Here is an 11,959-nt window from a genome sequence, read left to right on the forward strand (position 1 = left end):
AATCTATATATACTCCTTTTCGCGACGACAGTCTCGTTATCAGGTTTTCACACACACGATAGGTGGAACCAACCCCTCCCCCCCCCCCTCTCCTCGTGGCATCGATCTAAGGCTCCATTCGACAGGTGGAAATGCAATGCACCGGCAAGACAACCATGCCTTGGAAGTGCCAGACTACGCCTAAGCGTAGCTGATATGCTTAAACCATCGCGTGATGATTGACGTCGGTCATTTACACGTGCGGAAGGTGGTTCGTCGTCATGCCTCGTGCATGGTGTGGAGTGCAGTCAGTGGTATGCACATCTCTCGCTTATTAATCCCGGGTAGTGTGGTGAAGGATCTCCCTAGCAGGCATTTGACAGGAAGACCGGCAAGGAGAAATAGTTCCAAGTACCTTTAGTGGCGGAGGTATAGCCCATTGCGGCATGGAGCCATGTGATCCCGGATTCTATCTCTGTAACGGTGTGATGCCCGACTTCACCTTGGTTATCAACAACAGAGTGAGTGAATAAGCAGCAGCAGCAGTGCAAGGGGAGGAAAGAGGAAAAATTGCGGAAAAGCATACCTCTCTCTCTGCATGGATACATGTTGTGGCATCGTGGCCCTTCGTGAATGATGTGTCATTCGCTATGTACACATCCTAGAAGTACACACATTAAGCTAAGCGGACAAAGCCAACGAAACCACCCAAGGTTTGCTGCCTCTCTGCACACTCATCATTCATCGTATGTCTCCTTTTCGGTGCACAACTATTACAAGTACACGGTAGCGTGTCGTCGTGAGGGCCGATTGAAGCGGTCCATACATACGCACTCGCTCACAAGACGTCCGCCGACGCCGTCGCTAATGCCGAACTTTTTCTCCTTTCGTGTTTGTGTGCAAGAAAGACTGCTGCTACCACTGCTGTCGATGAGACCCGCTGTGCACGCAGACGCAGCGCAGTCGTCGTTTTCCTATTCGTGCCAAAGACCCAGGGGACCGCTTTGTCGATATATTCGCACCCCATCCTCGGTGCGCCAAGATCTTTCGTTGGCCTTCATGCCAATGGCCGTCTTCAATCACGAATGCGTTCGTACAACAAGATGTATGCAACCTTGTTGTCGCGCACGCCTTCCTTCTTGGCAGTGGGGGTTCGCTTGCCTGCGGTGCTGGAGGGCGTGGCGGTTCCATTGGTGAGAGAGGCAGCAACACCGCTCCAGTTCTTCTTGTGACTGGTAATGCTGCCGTTGACCTCGGACCATGGCTTCTCCTCTTCCGGCTCTTTTTCAGCCTCATCGAGACCTTGGTACATGTTGCGCTGCTTCTGCATATCTTGATCAGCCTTGTGCTGCTCAAGGGCTCTCGCAAGGACCTTGGGATCCTCTTCAGAACCTCCCTCGGCAACATCTTCAGAGCGGATGCGACGGATGATAGTATCATCCATGCGGATCCATTCGCGACTGTCCTGTCGGAGCACGTCGACAGTGTAATGACCACCCGCCGCAGACTTTCCGTGATGGTAGACAACGCTAGTGAGCCTATACTTTGGCAGGCCTGAAATCTGCAGACCTGCGCGTTTGGCTGGGGAGAAAACTTCCTTCGGGATCTGCAGTTCCAGTGGATATCCGACCTTCTTCCAGATCTTCTGAGTCGCTTTGGTGCTGCTATTGTACTCAAAGCGCTTCAAATGCAGGATGAGCACTGGTGGCAGCGTCTCGATGAACATTTGCTTCTTGGCAGTATTACCTCGTCCACCAAACTCGCCAGTCAGCGTCTCCGTGTTAGTGAGACCTTTCAGGGCATCAACGATATTGCTGACGTGCTCTCCGCCAATGTCGAGCTGAAGCGGCTTGTAAGGCTCGAGTGTAACCGAATCCTTTTGGCCAGGCACACGGAACTCGGCTCGAGTCTGGCCAGCAAAGATCCTAGTAATAGGCGATGCTATGTCTTGTTGACCAGTGGTACGGGTGATGACTGACTTCTGCTTCGGGCCCACCTCGAGCCACCCATCGGCAGACGAGGGAGACAAAACAGTCTCGGGAGATGCAGCACCATTGGTTTGTGGTTGTTGCTCAGTCTGGCCTAGCATCACCTTTACGCACTCGTCGTGAAGTTCTTCGAGCAAGAAACCCAAGAACTCCTCTGCGTCTTGCTGATGGCCGCGCTGCAATCGGTTAGATCTCATCCATGAATCAGACTAACAGAATACTTACCCTCATGTTCGCAAAACGTGAGAGATTGCGAATCACCTCGTAAACATAGTCTGGCGTGACGGAGTCGCCATACTGCTCGAGCTGCTCTTGCTTGAGAAGAGAACGCACAGCATCCGCCGACGCCGCAGTTGCCAACGGCTTGAACTCCTTCATGAACATGATCATAGCATCGACCAAAGGGGTATCGCTCTTCATGGAGTGCACAGTGCGCTTTGCCACTTGATCCAGAAAGTTGTAAAATGGAACACAAAACACCAAGACTTGTAAAATCTGTTCCCATGTTAGCACGTCAGATCCTCAAGAGAAGGGTATGGTGGGAGACCGAACAGAATTCATGTAGCACATATTGCCAGTGTTCACGAGGCCTCTCGGCTCGAGAAAGTTGAGATGGGTGCCACTGTCCACGGTGTACTGCTTCAAAGCATCGGCGAGTGAAGCTGACTTGGGCAGATGAAAGCCATTCGTGACCACATCACCCTTTGGAGGGCCACGGGCTGGTGGTGGCCCCTTTGGGGCGTTGCGCTTCACCATATCAGCCCATGATGACTTTGGCGCTGGCTTCGATTCAGCCGGCTTGACGCTGTCCACCACAGGCGACGCCTCTTCCGCAATCGTATCCCTCTGCTCTTCCGGCTTCAAAGTGGCCTCTTCTCCTGCCTGAGACTGAGCGCCCTTCTGCGATACAGAGGGAGGCGATGCGTCTTTAGGCCTTGCCAGGCCTGGAATCGATGGCACTGCTATGGCTGTTCGTGTGTCTCGGCGTGCACGGGACGGCTGTTGGGTCGGTAGGGGTTTGGGCGAGGGAACGGGCGCGTGTGCGGGCGTGACGGTGGAGTTGGTAAAATCACTCTCGGATGGGGCCTGGGAAGTTGCTGGAGTCTCCGGCTCAGAAGGAGCTGCGATGGTCGAGACTTCAGACTGTGGCTCGGGCTCAGGCTCTTCGGCCGATGGTGTCTGAGGTACCTCTGCTACTGGTGCTGATGCCTTTTCTACCGCCGACACCTCCTGCTCAGTGTCCTCTCGCGTGGGCAGGGCCACAGAGGTATTACCACCACGGAGATTTCTTCTGCGTCGGCGACGCGTGGTAGCACGTGTTGGAAAGACTGCGCGGTCCTCAGATACGCTGTACCATGGGAGCTTTGTATTACGTCAGCGGATGTCAGAGAACAATATTGAGAAAGAACTTACTCCTCCGGGAGGCCAGAATTGATCCCTGTATTCGGGATCCAGGGATAACGGGCTCTGCGCAATGGACTGACGGCGCGATTCTGGTGGAGGAGGTGTTTCCAGGCGCTCTTCGGGCTTCGGGGCGATAGCAGGAACCGGAGCCGGCACTGGCACGGGTGTGGGGACCTGAGCTGGTGCCGGGGAAGGCGAAGCGGCGGGTGGTTGATGGTGGATGTACTGCGGAACTGGTCGAGGCGATTGCGTCGACTGCGGGATCGGCGGAATGGGATGTTGCTGTCGAGTGACAGGCTGTCCATGAGGTTGCGAGCTCACAATCATGGGAGAGCGCTGCGCGAAATGCTGAGGGGGCATCCATTGTTGCGGCTGCATGAAGTGCTGTGGATATGCCTGCTGATAATTTGGCTGCCACCGCGGCGGTTGCGTGTGGTAGAATGATGCAGCGGGGTGATAGGTGGGATAGGGCTGGACAATGCCCGTGTGCTGCGCGACATGCTGTTGGGCATAGGGCACAAAGTCGCGCCGCTGCGGATGCAAAGGGAGAGCAGATGGCGGCGCGTTCGCGCCGTGCCCTCCCTGGTATGGGTGGTTATTCATTTCACGCTGGTGGTTGAGCCTCCGCGGAGGCGCGGCGGACCTGAGCTAGGCCTGCCTGTCGCGGTGCCTTGCCAATGATCTTCGGGGCCTCGTTTAAGAGCCTGTGCCTGTGTCTGCATTGGAGGGCATGGAGACGCGTGCTCGATGGCGAGGGGGAGCGTCAACGGGTACTGGTAGGTGTGTGGGTAGGCGACGCGGACAGAGGACGAGTAGGAGGGTCGGTTGGAGGTGGAAAACGGTGGAAATTCAGGAAAGGCACATGAGGCCGCTGATCGAGTGCTGCTGGGTGATAGGCGCGTCACGGGCGGAGGGCGCAAGGGCTGATGCGCCGGACTGGACGAACACGCTGCACTGCGCGCGAGCGATGAGGGCGATAGCGAGCGCCGACGGTGATGGGTGCGGTGTGTCGACGTGGTGGAGGTTGATGAAGCAGCCCATGGTTCGAAAGTGGAGGGCAAGGCAAAACAGAAAGCTAAATTGTCTGGAGGCTGCGGCTCATGCCGGAGCTCCCCCGTCGTGGTTGGTGACAGCAACATGTTCGCATGCACTTGTGAAACTGGAACAAGGCCGTATTTATGCACGTTATCAATTAATGTACGGTGGCTACATGTATATACATTATTCCATGCTCTACATGGCTCCAAGGACTAAATAATGTATGCTTCAAGAACACGCAGCAGCCCGCTGTGGGACTATTACAATGCGCTCCCAAGTATGTCTTCTAGCGACGCTCCACCCGACCTCGAGTCGTTCTCCTGAGGAGGTACCCACCATTCTGTGAGCGATGGCAATTGCTCCATTTGTTCGGCACTATTACTTCCTTCTGGTAGTGGCACAAGGCTTGCGAGCGAGGGAAGCGACGTGGTGTTATTGCCCTGTCCTCCTTGCGACAAAGGCGGGTCAGGCGCATGCATGGGCGGGATTCGTTTGGGCAGGGTCAACATTAATGGATCGATATCGGGAGGTCGTGTGCTTTCAATGGGCGCGACTCTCGCGGTGCTCGGAGCCCAATCTAGGATGCCTCGATCGAGGGTGATTCGTTCATGTTCGGCATCCTCTTCGTCGTCACTAAGCCGCGCGAGATATATATCATCGAGGCTGAATAGTGATGGCTGATGTGGTCGGCGAGTCTCTGCAGTCTTAGGCTGGACGCTGCTCCTTGCGTGAGTATTGGACGGTGCACGGCCGCTGGCCTGCGAAGGAGTGCTGGTATTGGTTGTCCAGGCATTGGGTTGACTACTGCCGCTATTTTTTAGCTGACATACATCGTCTGCGGCATCGTCATCCACTCGAGAAGCCTGAGCCAAGGTGGTCGCCTGCTTCTTCGTCCGTGGCGCTAATCCAGCTTGAGCATATTCCTCGGGAAAACGAGTGCGCATACGGTCTCTCAGATCCGTTGCTTTACGAGCAGATAGACCAAGATCTGAATCGTCCATGATGGCAGTCCATGCTTTGCCATGCTTCTTGAAACCTTTCAGTAGAGCTTCATCTTCAGCTGTACTGTAGCCATGTCGAGCGCGTCGTTCCGTCTTTTCAAACGGCTCGTTGATCCCCAGCTTCTCCAGCGTAGACGGCGCCACTCGTTCTGGCGCAGGTCCTCGCTTTGCTCGTCGCACTGTGGTCTGCTGATCTTCCGCGCCACTCGAGATACCTTCGCCACTCCTGGACGAAGACCCAGACTTCTTACTTTTCTTATTATAATCAGGAAAACAGATGCGAAAGCGATCCTTGAGGTCTAGTGCTGTGCGGTTGTGGAAGTGATAGTCTGAGCAGTTCCAAATCCTAGTCCAGCTGCCGACACCAAACCGTGAGACGCCTTTGAGCAGATCCTCCGTCTCCTCAGCGGTCCACTTGTTGCGCTGTCGCGTAGACTTCTTGGCAGCTTTGCTCTGCTCATTAAGTAAGTTGGGTGCTTGGCCTGAGGTGGTAGACGTGCTTCCTGCCGCTGCCGAGGAATTGACTACGGTCTCTGCCGTGGGCTGCTCAGCATCTCTCAATCTTGGTGGAGGATGTGCAGGCTGCTCGACGTTAATGGATGGCAATAACCCTGCATCAGGCGGGGGCTGGTGAAGTCCAGATAGTGTTGGCGGAATGCGGAGACGTTTGGCATTATTTCTGACAGGCAATTTTGGCAGATCAAGATGCAGATTTTCGGTAGATCGTGGTCTCTTGGATGAGCTTCTACCATCGGATGGTCCTAGCAGTGCAAGTCGAAATATATCGTTCTTTGAGCCACTTTCGAGCCGGGCCTTCTCGAGTTGTGGTGTTCCATTCAGGGGATGTCTCTGAGACGCAGGAGCCGGCTGAATCGGATTAGGCAGATTGATGAAGTCGATGGAAGTGGGTCGGTAAGCCGCCGAGTCGTTTCGCTGTTGGCCCGCAGCCATGATGCTTCATTATTGTTGTTGTGTTGTTGTTGTTGTTGTTGTTGTTGTTCCTGAGCATGAATTGTTTTGGTCATCAGGACACGAACCCATGGGAAGTCTGTAAGGTACAGGTACCTAGGGAAGATATGGACAAGGGTTGAGTTACGTAAGCGCAAACGAAGCACATAAGGTTCCTACATGTACATGTACACCTGCATGTATGTACTTGACCTTCACATGTACCTGACGGGCGGCAGTACAGCATACATAGCTCAAGAGTCCAAGTGGCTGAAGTTCTTCAACTCCCCATAAAGCTTCACTTGCTGTAGATCAATATTGAAAGGATAATTCCGGGGGAAGTTTTGGACAATTACATGCATATGCCGTTCCAATTCTATGCATACAGTACATTTTATCATCGCGTGGCATGGCATATCATAGCATAGCATAGACGGCGTGCTGTACTTAAGATACCGTGGTTCTTGCTGTCCATGAGAGCGTCCTCCCTGCCACGGAGCAGCTTCACATCTGACAGCAGAACGGGACAAGTCATCTGCCCACCTAAGCGGCGCCTTTCACACTCTTGGGCTGAATCCGGGCCATCATCTCCTCCTTGGTGATCAAATGGTCAATCCTCTCCAGTAATCCCAAAAGACTCTTCATATTTCCACTCCACTCATTCAACACCTCATCCGCATCTCTCTTCTTCTCGAAACTGACAATCTGCGCTGGGCGGTCGATTCTCGCATAGATCGTTTTGCTCGTGACGAGATCCGAGATGTACTTCTCCGTCTCTTCGGCAGGCAAGTCGAGCAGAGACGTGAGTCGCGAGAAGTGTACACGAGTGTAGTATTTTGCAATCACTCGGACGTTATGTTCGATGACGCGCTTGCGGAAATCGAGCCAGCGCTGATGGGCCTTGGGATCTTTCTTGTCGTCGACTTTCTTGGAAGTGAAGATGTCGGTGCTGGTGAGCTGCTTTCCGAAATTCGACTCGATGGCGGGCCAGCGCATCAACTCGGGGGTTGTGAATCGCTTGACGAGTTCGGCTTCTGCCGGGCAGGATGTGGCGAGTCGTGTATCTTGAGCGATGCGGTGCAGCAAATCAGATTGTTCGTTATCGTATGGCGCGAGCAGGATGAAGTAGACGACTCGTTGAAGAGCTGCACGGAGACTGTCTGGGTCGTTCTCCACAGCCTCGGTGTCCAGGACTGATCGGTAGTGCTTGCAAGCCTCCAGATACTTGTCGTCGTGCTTGGCGAGTGTGATTTGTTGTTCATAGAATCGCAACTTCAGGTCCGTAACATCGTCATCCACTGGCTCTTCCACCTCTCCAGCATTTACTTCCGCTGCCAATCGCTTCTTCTCTTCTCGCTCTTTCTTCTCCTTCTCGATCTGCTCGGCCGTCTTCTTTGGCTTGCGTGCGAAGTATCGTGTGCTGATCTTGCGCGCCAGAATACCACCTTGCGTCCAGTCTCCATCCTCGATGCAGAGCGACACTTGGTCTAGGATGAACTCGGTCTTCTCTCGCCTCGTCATGGATCCGAATGTCTCGACTTGCAGCTCGCATAGTGTGTCCTTGGCTGCGGTGATCTTACCCTGCTTGTGCTGTATGTTCGATAGTATGCGAGTCACACGCGCGCGCTCGACTTCGACGAAGATCTACAATCATCCTCATCAGTGTCCTGGTCGATTCCGGCCTCAAGGCAACAGCCATCTCACCTTTCCCTCTGTGACTGTCCGCAGCGTCTCGATCACGGAAAGCTTCACATCTACACTGGGCGTGTCATCCAGAAAGTCCATGACCACCTGCACCATTTTGGTGATGGCCTGTTTGAGCTGTCCATGCTTCTTGCTAAGCAGCTGTACTTGCTCGTTGAGCAGACTCCAGTCTCCAGAGTCTTTGGATATCGTGACAATGGCGACCAGCAGGCGCGACGTGGAGGGGAGATCGGAGGACTGGCGGGTCTGCTTCTCTAAGCTGAGCAGCTTGTCGATGGCTTGTTGTGTCTCGCCATTCTGGGTAGGGCGTTAGTGTCTGTTTCCGCAAAAACCAGCCTCATTCGCGCATTTATACCTTGGCGATTTTCTCCGCTTGGGGTAGAGCAGCGTCGACTTCCTTGGTGAAGTCCTTGTCGGCCTTGACAATGCTGCCGTCCGACATTGGTGCTGCGGAACGAGGAGCGGCGGGTGGTTGTGATCAATTGAGGTGGCTGCTCGTCTGTCCGTGTCGATTGGTCTTGTGGTCAGCTTGAGTGTGATGTATGCCTCAGCTTGACGGCAAGAGTTTGTGGTCGTGTGATGGCAAAGTGTTTGTGGAGGTGGTGTTGATGTTCAGGCCCGAAGCTCTGACGCGGCAATGAAGCGCAAGTCAGCCAGCCAGCCGAGCGAGCGAGCCACATTTCTTCACTACCTCATCTTAATCCAGTACATTGCTCTGATATATACTCACCGTATACCACCAACCATGCACTTCACCGCCAACCTCCAACAACAATGCTGCGCGACACCCTCGGTCGCCGCACGTCAGACAACACCGAGCCATTCCTCGTTATGAGCACTCTAGGCAGAAATGAACAAGAGCCAGAAGAACTAGCCAACCCACAACAAGAACCGCACACCAATGACCTAAACGACGACATCTTCGGGTCGGCTCCTAACAGCCCCACCTTAAACAACGAAGGAGAAGGTGGAAGAAGTAACGATCACTCCGACATCCCTCGCCTGCGAAGCCTGCACATCACAAATGGCTACAGAGAAGGCATTGCGCTATCTAAAGAATCTCACATTCAAGCGGGTTTCGACGAAGGCTTCTCACTTGGAGGTGAGATTGGCCAGAGGGCTGGATGGATCTTAGGTGTGCTGGACGGGATGGCTCGTGGGGTCAAGAGTAAGAACAAGGATGAGGATCATGAGATTGGAGAATGCTTTGCGAAAGCGCAAGAGGAGTTGAAGATTGAGAAACTGTTGGGGGAAGAGCATTTTGGCGTAGATGGAATTTGGCTATACGAGGTTCCTGGGGAGGATGGTGAGGATGTTACCTTTGAGGTTGTGGCAAATGTGCATCCTATTTTGCGAAAGTGGGATGGAAGGGTACGGGACTTGGGTAAGAGGCTTGGAGTACTTTTGGATGAAGCCTCGGGGCTTGTGCAGTAAGCAATTCTGCGTCTGGCTTCTAATTGACATTGTTCAACTCGTGGCCATCATAGTGCGTCCTGATCAATACGAGTGAGAAATCGAGAACATTGATAGAGCATACAGTGAAGTCTTGCACAATCAGTCTGTATGAGCAGAGTATGCAGCATCCGCCTCTTCATGCAGTTGCGTGCCGCCGTGTCGCGCTTCATAGCGAGAACCGTTATATGATTAGCGGCCAATCTCCTCTGCCTTCTTTAGCACCAATCCGACCTTCTTATCATTCCTGAGCGTGCGGACATCGATGAAGCCGTCTGGCGGTGGCTTCTTCTTAGTGTCCCGAGTGGAGTGGCGGCGACCTGCTGGGCTGCCTTTGAGATCAGTATCGAAGAAGTGACTTCGTTGGGATGAGTTTGGCGGTGGAGCAGCTTTTGCTATACTCTCAAGCATCTCGCCAGCACTGGTTTGACCGGCGCTTAGCTTTCGAAGATGACTCTGACTAGCTGGGCTGAGTTCCGAATGGTTAGGGTCACCGGGTAGCTGCAGGTAGGACCGACTCGCTGCGTCCCTGGTCTTAGGTCGAGCTACTACGATCTCGCTACTAAGGTCGTTGTAGTCACCGGGTTCTTGCTGATTTGGTCCGGTCTGCGCATAAGCAACAGACTTCTGTACCTGTGAGGTTGGCTGTGGCGTACCTTCTAGAGTAGCGTTGAAGTCTTCTACGTCCGAGTCTTCTATGTCCAGGTATTCCATGCTGGACTTCTCCACACTCTCGCGGCTGGCCTTGTTAAGATCGCTTCTTCCACGTTTGCGCTGAAGCGACCCTGATCGCTTGTGGGGGACATCTTCGAAGCTTCCGTTCTCGCTATGTCGCTGACTCATAGTACGCTTGATAGCGCTCGCTTTGGCTTGTAGCGGGGCCTCGTCGAACTCACCCACACTATCCTCTAACTCTTGTGAGACCGCACGGAAGGTGACCGAAGATTGAGCACGGAAAGCAGCCAGCCATGGCAGATGAGAGCGGTCGAAGCCATCGGAGCTGCGCTGCGAGAGGGGTCTCAGCGCTGGAAGCTTCTTGCTTGTCGTCAAATCGCTAGGGGTAAGATTTTCAGCTATAGGTGATTAGCTGTGTGTTGGGTTGAGTCCCACGAGAAGTCGAGCCGCTCACTAGAACTCTTGATGCCCGCCGCCATGCCATTGATGACAGGCAATACTGGCAGGAGTTGAGCCTCGAGCTCGTTGTGCTCGTGAAGAATAGTCCCGATAATATCCTGAAGCTTGTTGATATCGGCGTCGTGCTTTTTGCGGAGTGCCTCGTACTGCTCCTGAAGTGCCGTATTCTGCTGCTGGACTGCTTCGATCCTGGTATTCACGTCCTTGAACAGGCCTGCAAGTGCGTCCCCAATAGGTTGGAATAGGTCGCTGAAGGCAATTTGCGGGTCCATGCTGCTCCTTGCTGCCGAGGAGATGGCAGCGTGGGCGTCTGATTAATGGCAGGACGAAGGTACGGTGAAGTTTGAGGAGTAATCTGGATGCCCGGAGCCGCATCTCGCGGATTTCGCGAGTGCTGGCAGGAGCGATCCATCGACACCGCCACGTGCCTCGACACGCGCTCAGACGCCTCTGAGCCGAACACGACCTAGATGAAATTCAGCCGACAGTACTTCAAGCATTCCTCAGGCGTACGAACTGTAACTTGTTAGCAGAGACTCGGGGAACTTGAATCATGGAGTGAAGCATGAAGCAACGACTGTGGCAGGGATAACAAGTATATTGGTTGCAGGTAGCTGCATTTCCTTGTGGCTCAGACTTGGCTCATTCGAGGCCTAGCACACATCGTGATTGAATGACTCTGGAGCTCATATCCGGATATCGCCTGTCCATGCTTGTGGCTCTCATCAACGCCCCTCCAGCCTTGGGTATCGTTTTTGGGCTTATTTTACATCAAGTGTACATCCATCACCGTCAACAGCATGTTATTATGCTTGGAGTTTTGTCTTTCTTTGCATGCGGTCAGCGGGCAGGATCATTGGTGGTCCATGTCGCATGTGTGCTGCCTTGAAGGCTTCGGTGAGGATCGGGGAGCTGTCTGTCCGTATCGTCGTTCCAATGCCCATGAAGAAGCTGTGAATCGATTAGCACTTTGTCACGTATTCAGACGAGACTTGCCCTACCCGAAGGTTGCTGAAGAGCCCAGCATATACTGTCCTAGCGTCCGCATCATGCCATTCGGTCCTGGCCCATATCTGATTATATTCGTAGCGCCAAAGATGAAGCCAATAATCAATCCCACCGCTGATAGCCATCGTTAGTATGCACCTATGCAAAATTGTCAGAGGGTAAGCATACTGCCACCCATCATGGCACCCATCTTCATCTTGTCGAAGGTCGAAGGACCTGCCATCCCACCTTTGATCGCGTTAGCGAAAGGTCAGCATCGACGCTGACTTGAGCCCTCGCCTACCTGCTGCAGCTACTGGAGGC

The 11,959-nt window shown here is 53.7% G+C and overlaps 7 protein-coding genes across 7 annotated transcripts; 1 reads left to right on the forward strand and 6 right to left on the reverse strand.

Annotated features, from left to right (window-relative positions):
* Positions 1 to 590: 590 nt before the first annotated feature.
* On the reverse strand, positions 591 to 4,376 carry SEPMUDRAFT_152403 (cysteine proteinase). Its single transcript, XM_016907425.1, has 4 exons — positions 3,381 to 4,376; positions 2,520 to 3,329; positions 2,193 to 2,462; positions 591 to 2,143 (listed from the first exon to the last, which is right to left on the reverse strand). Exons 1-4 carry the CDS (start codon positions 3,972 to 3,974, stop codon positions 1,055 to 1,057), a joined length of 2,763 nt encoding a protein of 920 aa, XP_016756248.1. The 5' UTR covers positions 3,975 to 4,376; the 3' UTR covers positions 591 to 1,054.
* Positions 4,377 to 4,669: 293 nt separating this feature from the next.
* SEPMUDRAFT_152404 (uncharacterized protein) lies at positions 4,670 to 5,467 on the reverse strand (the record flags this gene model as incomplete). Its single annotated transcript, XM_016907426.1, has 1 exon — positions 4,670 to 5,467. The coding sequence occupies exon 1, from the start codon at positions 5,408 to 5,410 to the stop codon at positions 4,670 to 4,672; it is 741 nt and encodes a 246-aa protein (XP_016756249.1). The 5' UTR covers positions 5,411 to 5,467.
* Positions 5,468 to 5,686: 219 nt separating this feature from the next.
* On the reverse strand, positions 5,687 to 5,839 carry SEPMUDRAFT_20326 (uncharacterized protein; the record flags this gene model as incomplete). The annotated part of the gene is made up of 1 exon (XM_016908326.1): positions 5,687 to 5,839. A coding segment is annotated over one exon (153 nt), but the record flags the coding sequence as incomplete, so codon positions are not given.
* An 856-nt stretch (positions 5,840 to 6,695) lies between these two features.
* On the reverse strand, positions 6,696 to 8,643 carry SEPMUDRAFT_152405 (uncharacterized protein). Its single transcript, XM_016907427.1, has 3 exons — positions 8,418 to 8,643; positions 8,063 to 8,359; positions 6,696 to 8,002 (listed from the first exon to the last, which is right to left on the reverse strand). The coding sequence occupies exons 1-3, from the start codon at positions 8,502 to 8,504 to the stop codon at positions 6,902 to 6,904; spliced, it is 1,485 nt and encodes a 494-aa protein (XP_016756251.1). The 5' UTR covers positions 8,505 to 8,643; the 3' UTR covers positions 6,696 to 6,901.
* A 150-nt stretch (positions 8,644 to 8,793) lies between these two features.
* Positions 8,794 to 10,240, forward strand: SEPMUDRAFT_152406 (uncharacterized protein). Its single transcript, XM_016907428.1, has one exon. It carries the CDS (start codon positions 8,837 to 8,839, stop codon positions 9,494 to 9,496), a length of 660 nt encoding a protein of 219 aa, XP_016756252.1. The 5' UTR covers positions 8,794 to 8,836; the 3' UTR covers positions 9,497 to 10,240.
* On the reverse strand, positions 8,794 to 10,920 carry SEPMUDRAFT_136932 (uncharacterized protein; the record flags this gene model as incomplete). The annotated part of the gene is made up of 2 exons (XM_016902814.1): positions 8,794 to 10,587; positions 10,644 to 10,920. 2 exons carry the CDS (start codon positions 10,918 to 10,920, stop codon positions 9,707 to 9,709), a joined length of 1,158 nt encoding a protein of 385 aa, XP_016756253.1. The 3' UTR covers positions 8,794 to 9,706.
* A 573-nt stretch (positions 10,921 to 11,493) lies between these two features.
* On the reverse strand, positions 11,494 to 11,885 carry SEPMUDRAFT_18121 (uncharacterized protein; the record flags this gene model as incomplete). Its single annotated transcript, XM_016908304.1, has 3 exons — positions 11,494 to 11,599; positions 11,650 to 11,770; positions 11,825 to 11,885. Coding segments are annotated over 3 exons (288 nt in total), but the record flags the coding sequence as incomplete, so codon positions are not given.
* Between the last annotated feature and the right edge of the window lie 74 nt (positions 11,886 to 11,959).

Source organism: Sphaerulina musiva (assembly GCF_000320565.1).
Source record: "Sphaerulina musiva SO2202 unplaced genomic scaffold SEPMUscaffold_13, whole genome shotgun sequence".
NCBI classification, from domain to species: Eukaryota; Fungi; Ascomycota; class Dothideomycetes; order Mycosphaerellales; family Mycosphaerellaceae; genus Sphaerulina; species Sphaerulina musiva.

Excerpts from the sequence above, each read along its gene's own strand:
- SEPMUDRAFT_152403 (XM_016907425.1), bottom strand. The coding sequence starts at position 3,974 with ATGAATAACCACCCATACCAGGGAGGGCACGGCGCGAACGCGCCGCCA. Across the intron at positions 3,330-3,380 it reads AATTCTGGCCTCCCGGAGGA|CTCCCATGGTACAGCGTATC; the intron begins GTAAGTTCTTTC and ends CGTAATACAAAG. Across the intron at positions 2,144-2,192 it reads CACGTTTTGCGAACATGAGG|CGCGGCCATCAGCAAGACGC; the intron begins GTAAGTATTCTG and ends AACCGATTGCAG.
- SEPMUDRAFT_152405 (XM_016907427.1), bottom strand. The coding sequence starts at position 8,504 with ATGTCGGACGGCAGCATTGTCAAGGCCGACAAGGACTTCACCAAGGAA. Across the intron at positions 8,360-8,417 it reads AAGCGGAGAAAATCGCCAAG|AATGGCGAGACACAACAAGC; the intron begins GTATAAATGCGC and ends CGCCCTACCCAG. Across the intron at positions 8,003-8,062 it reads GGACAGTCACAGAGGGAAAG|ATCTTCGTCGAAGTCGAGCG; the intron begins GTGAGATGGCTG and ends GGATGATTGTAG.
- SEPMUDRAFT_152406 (XM_016907428.1), top strand. The coding sequence starts at position 8,837 with ATGCTGCGCGACACCCTCGGTCGCCGCACGTCAGACAACACCGAGCCA.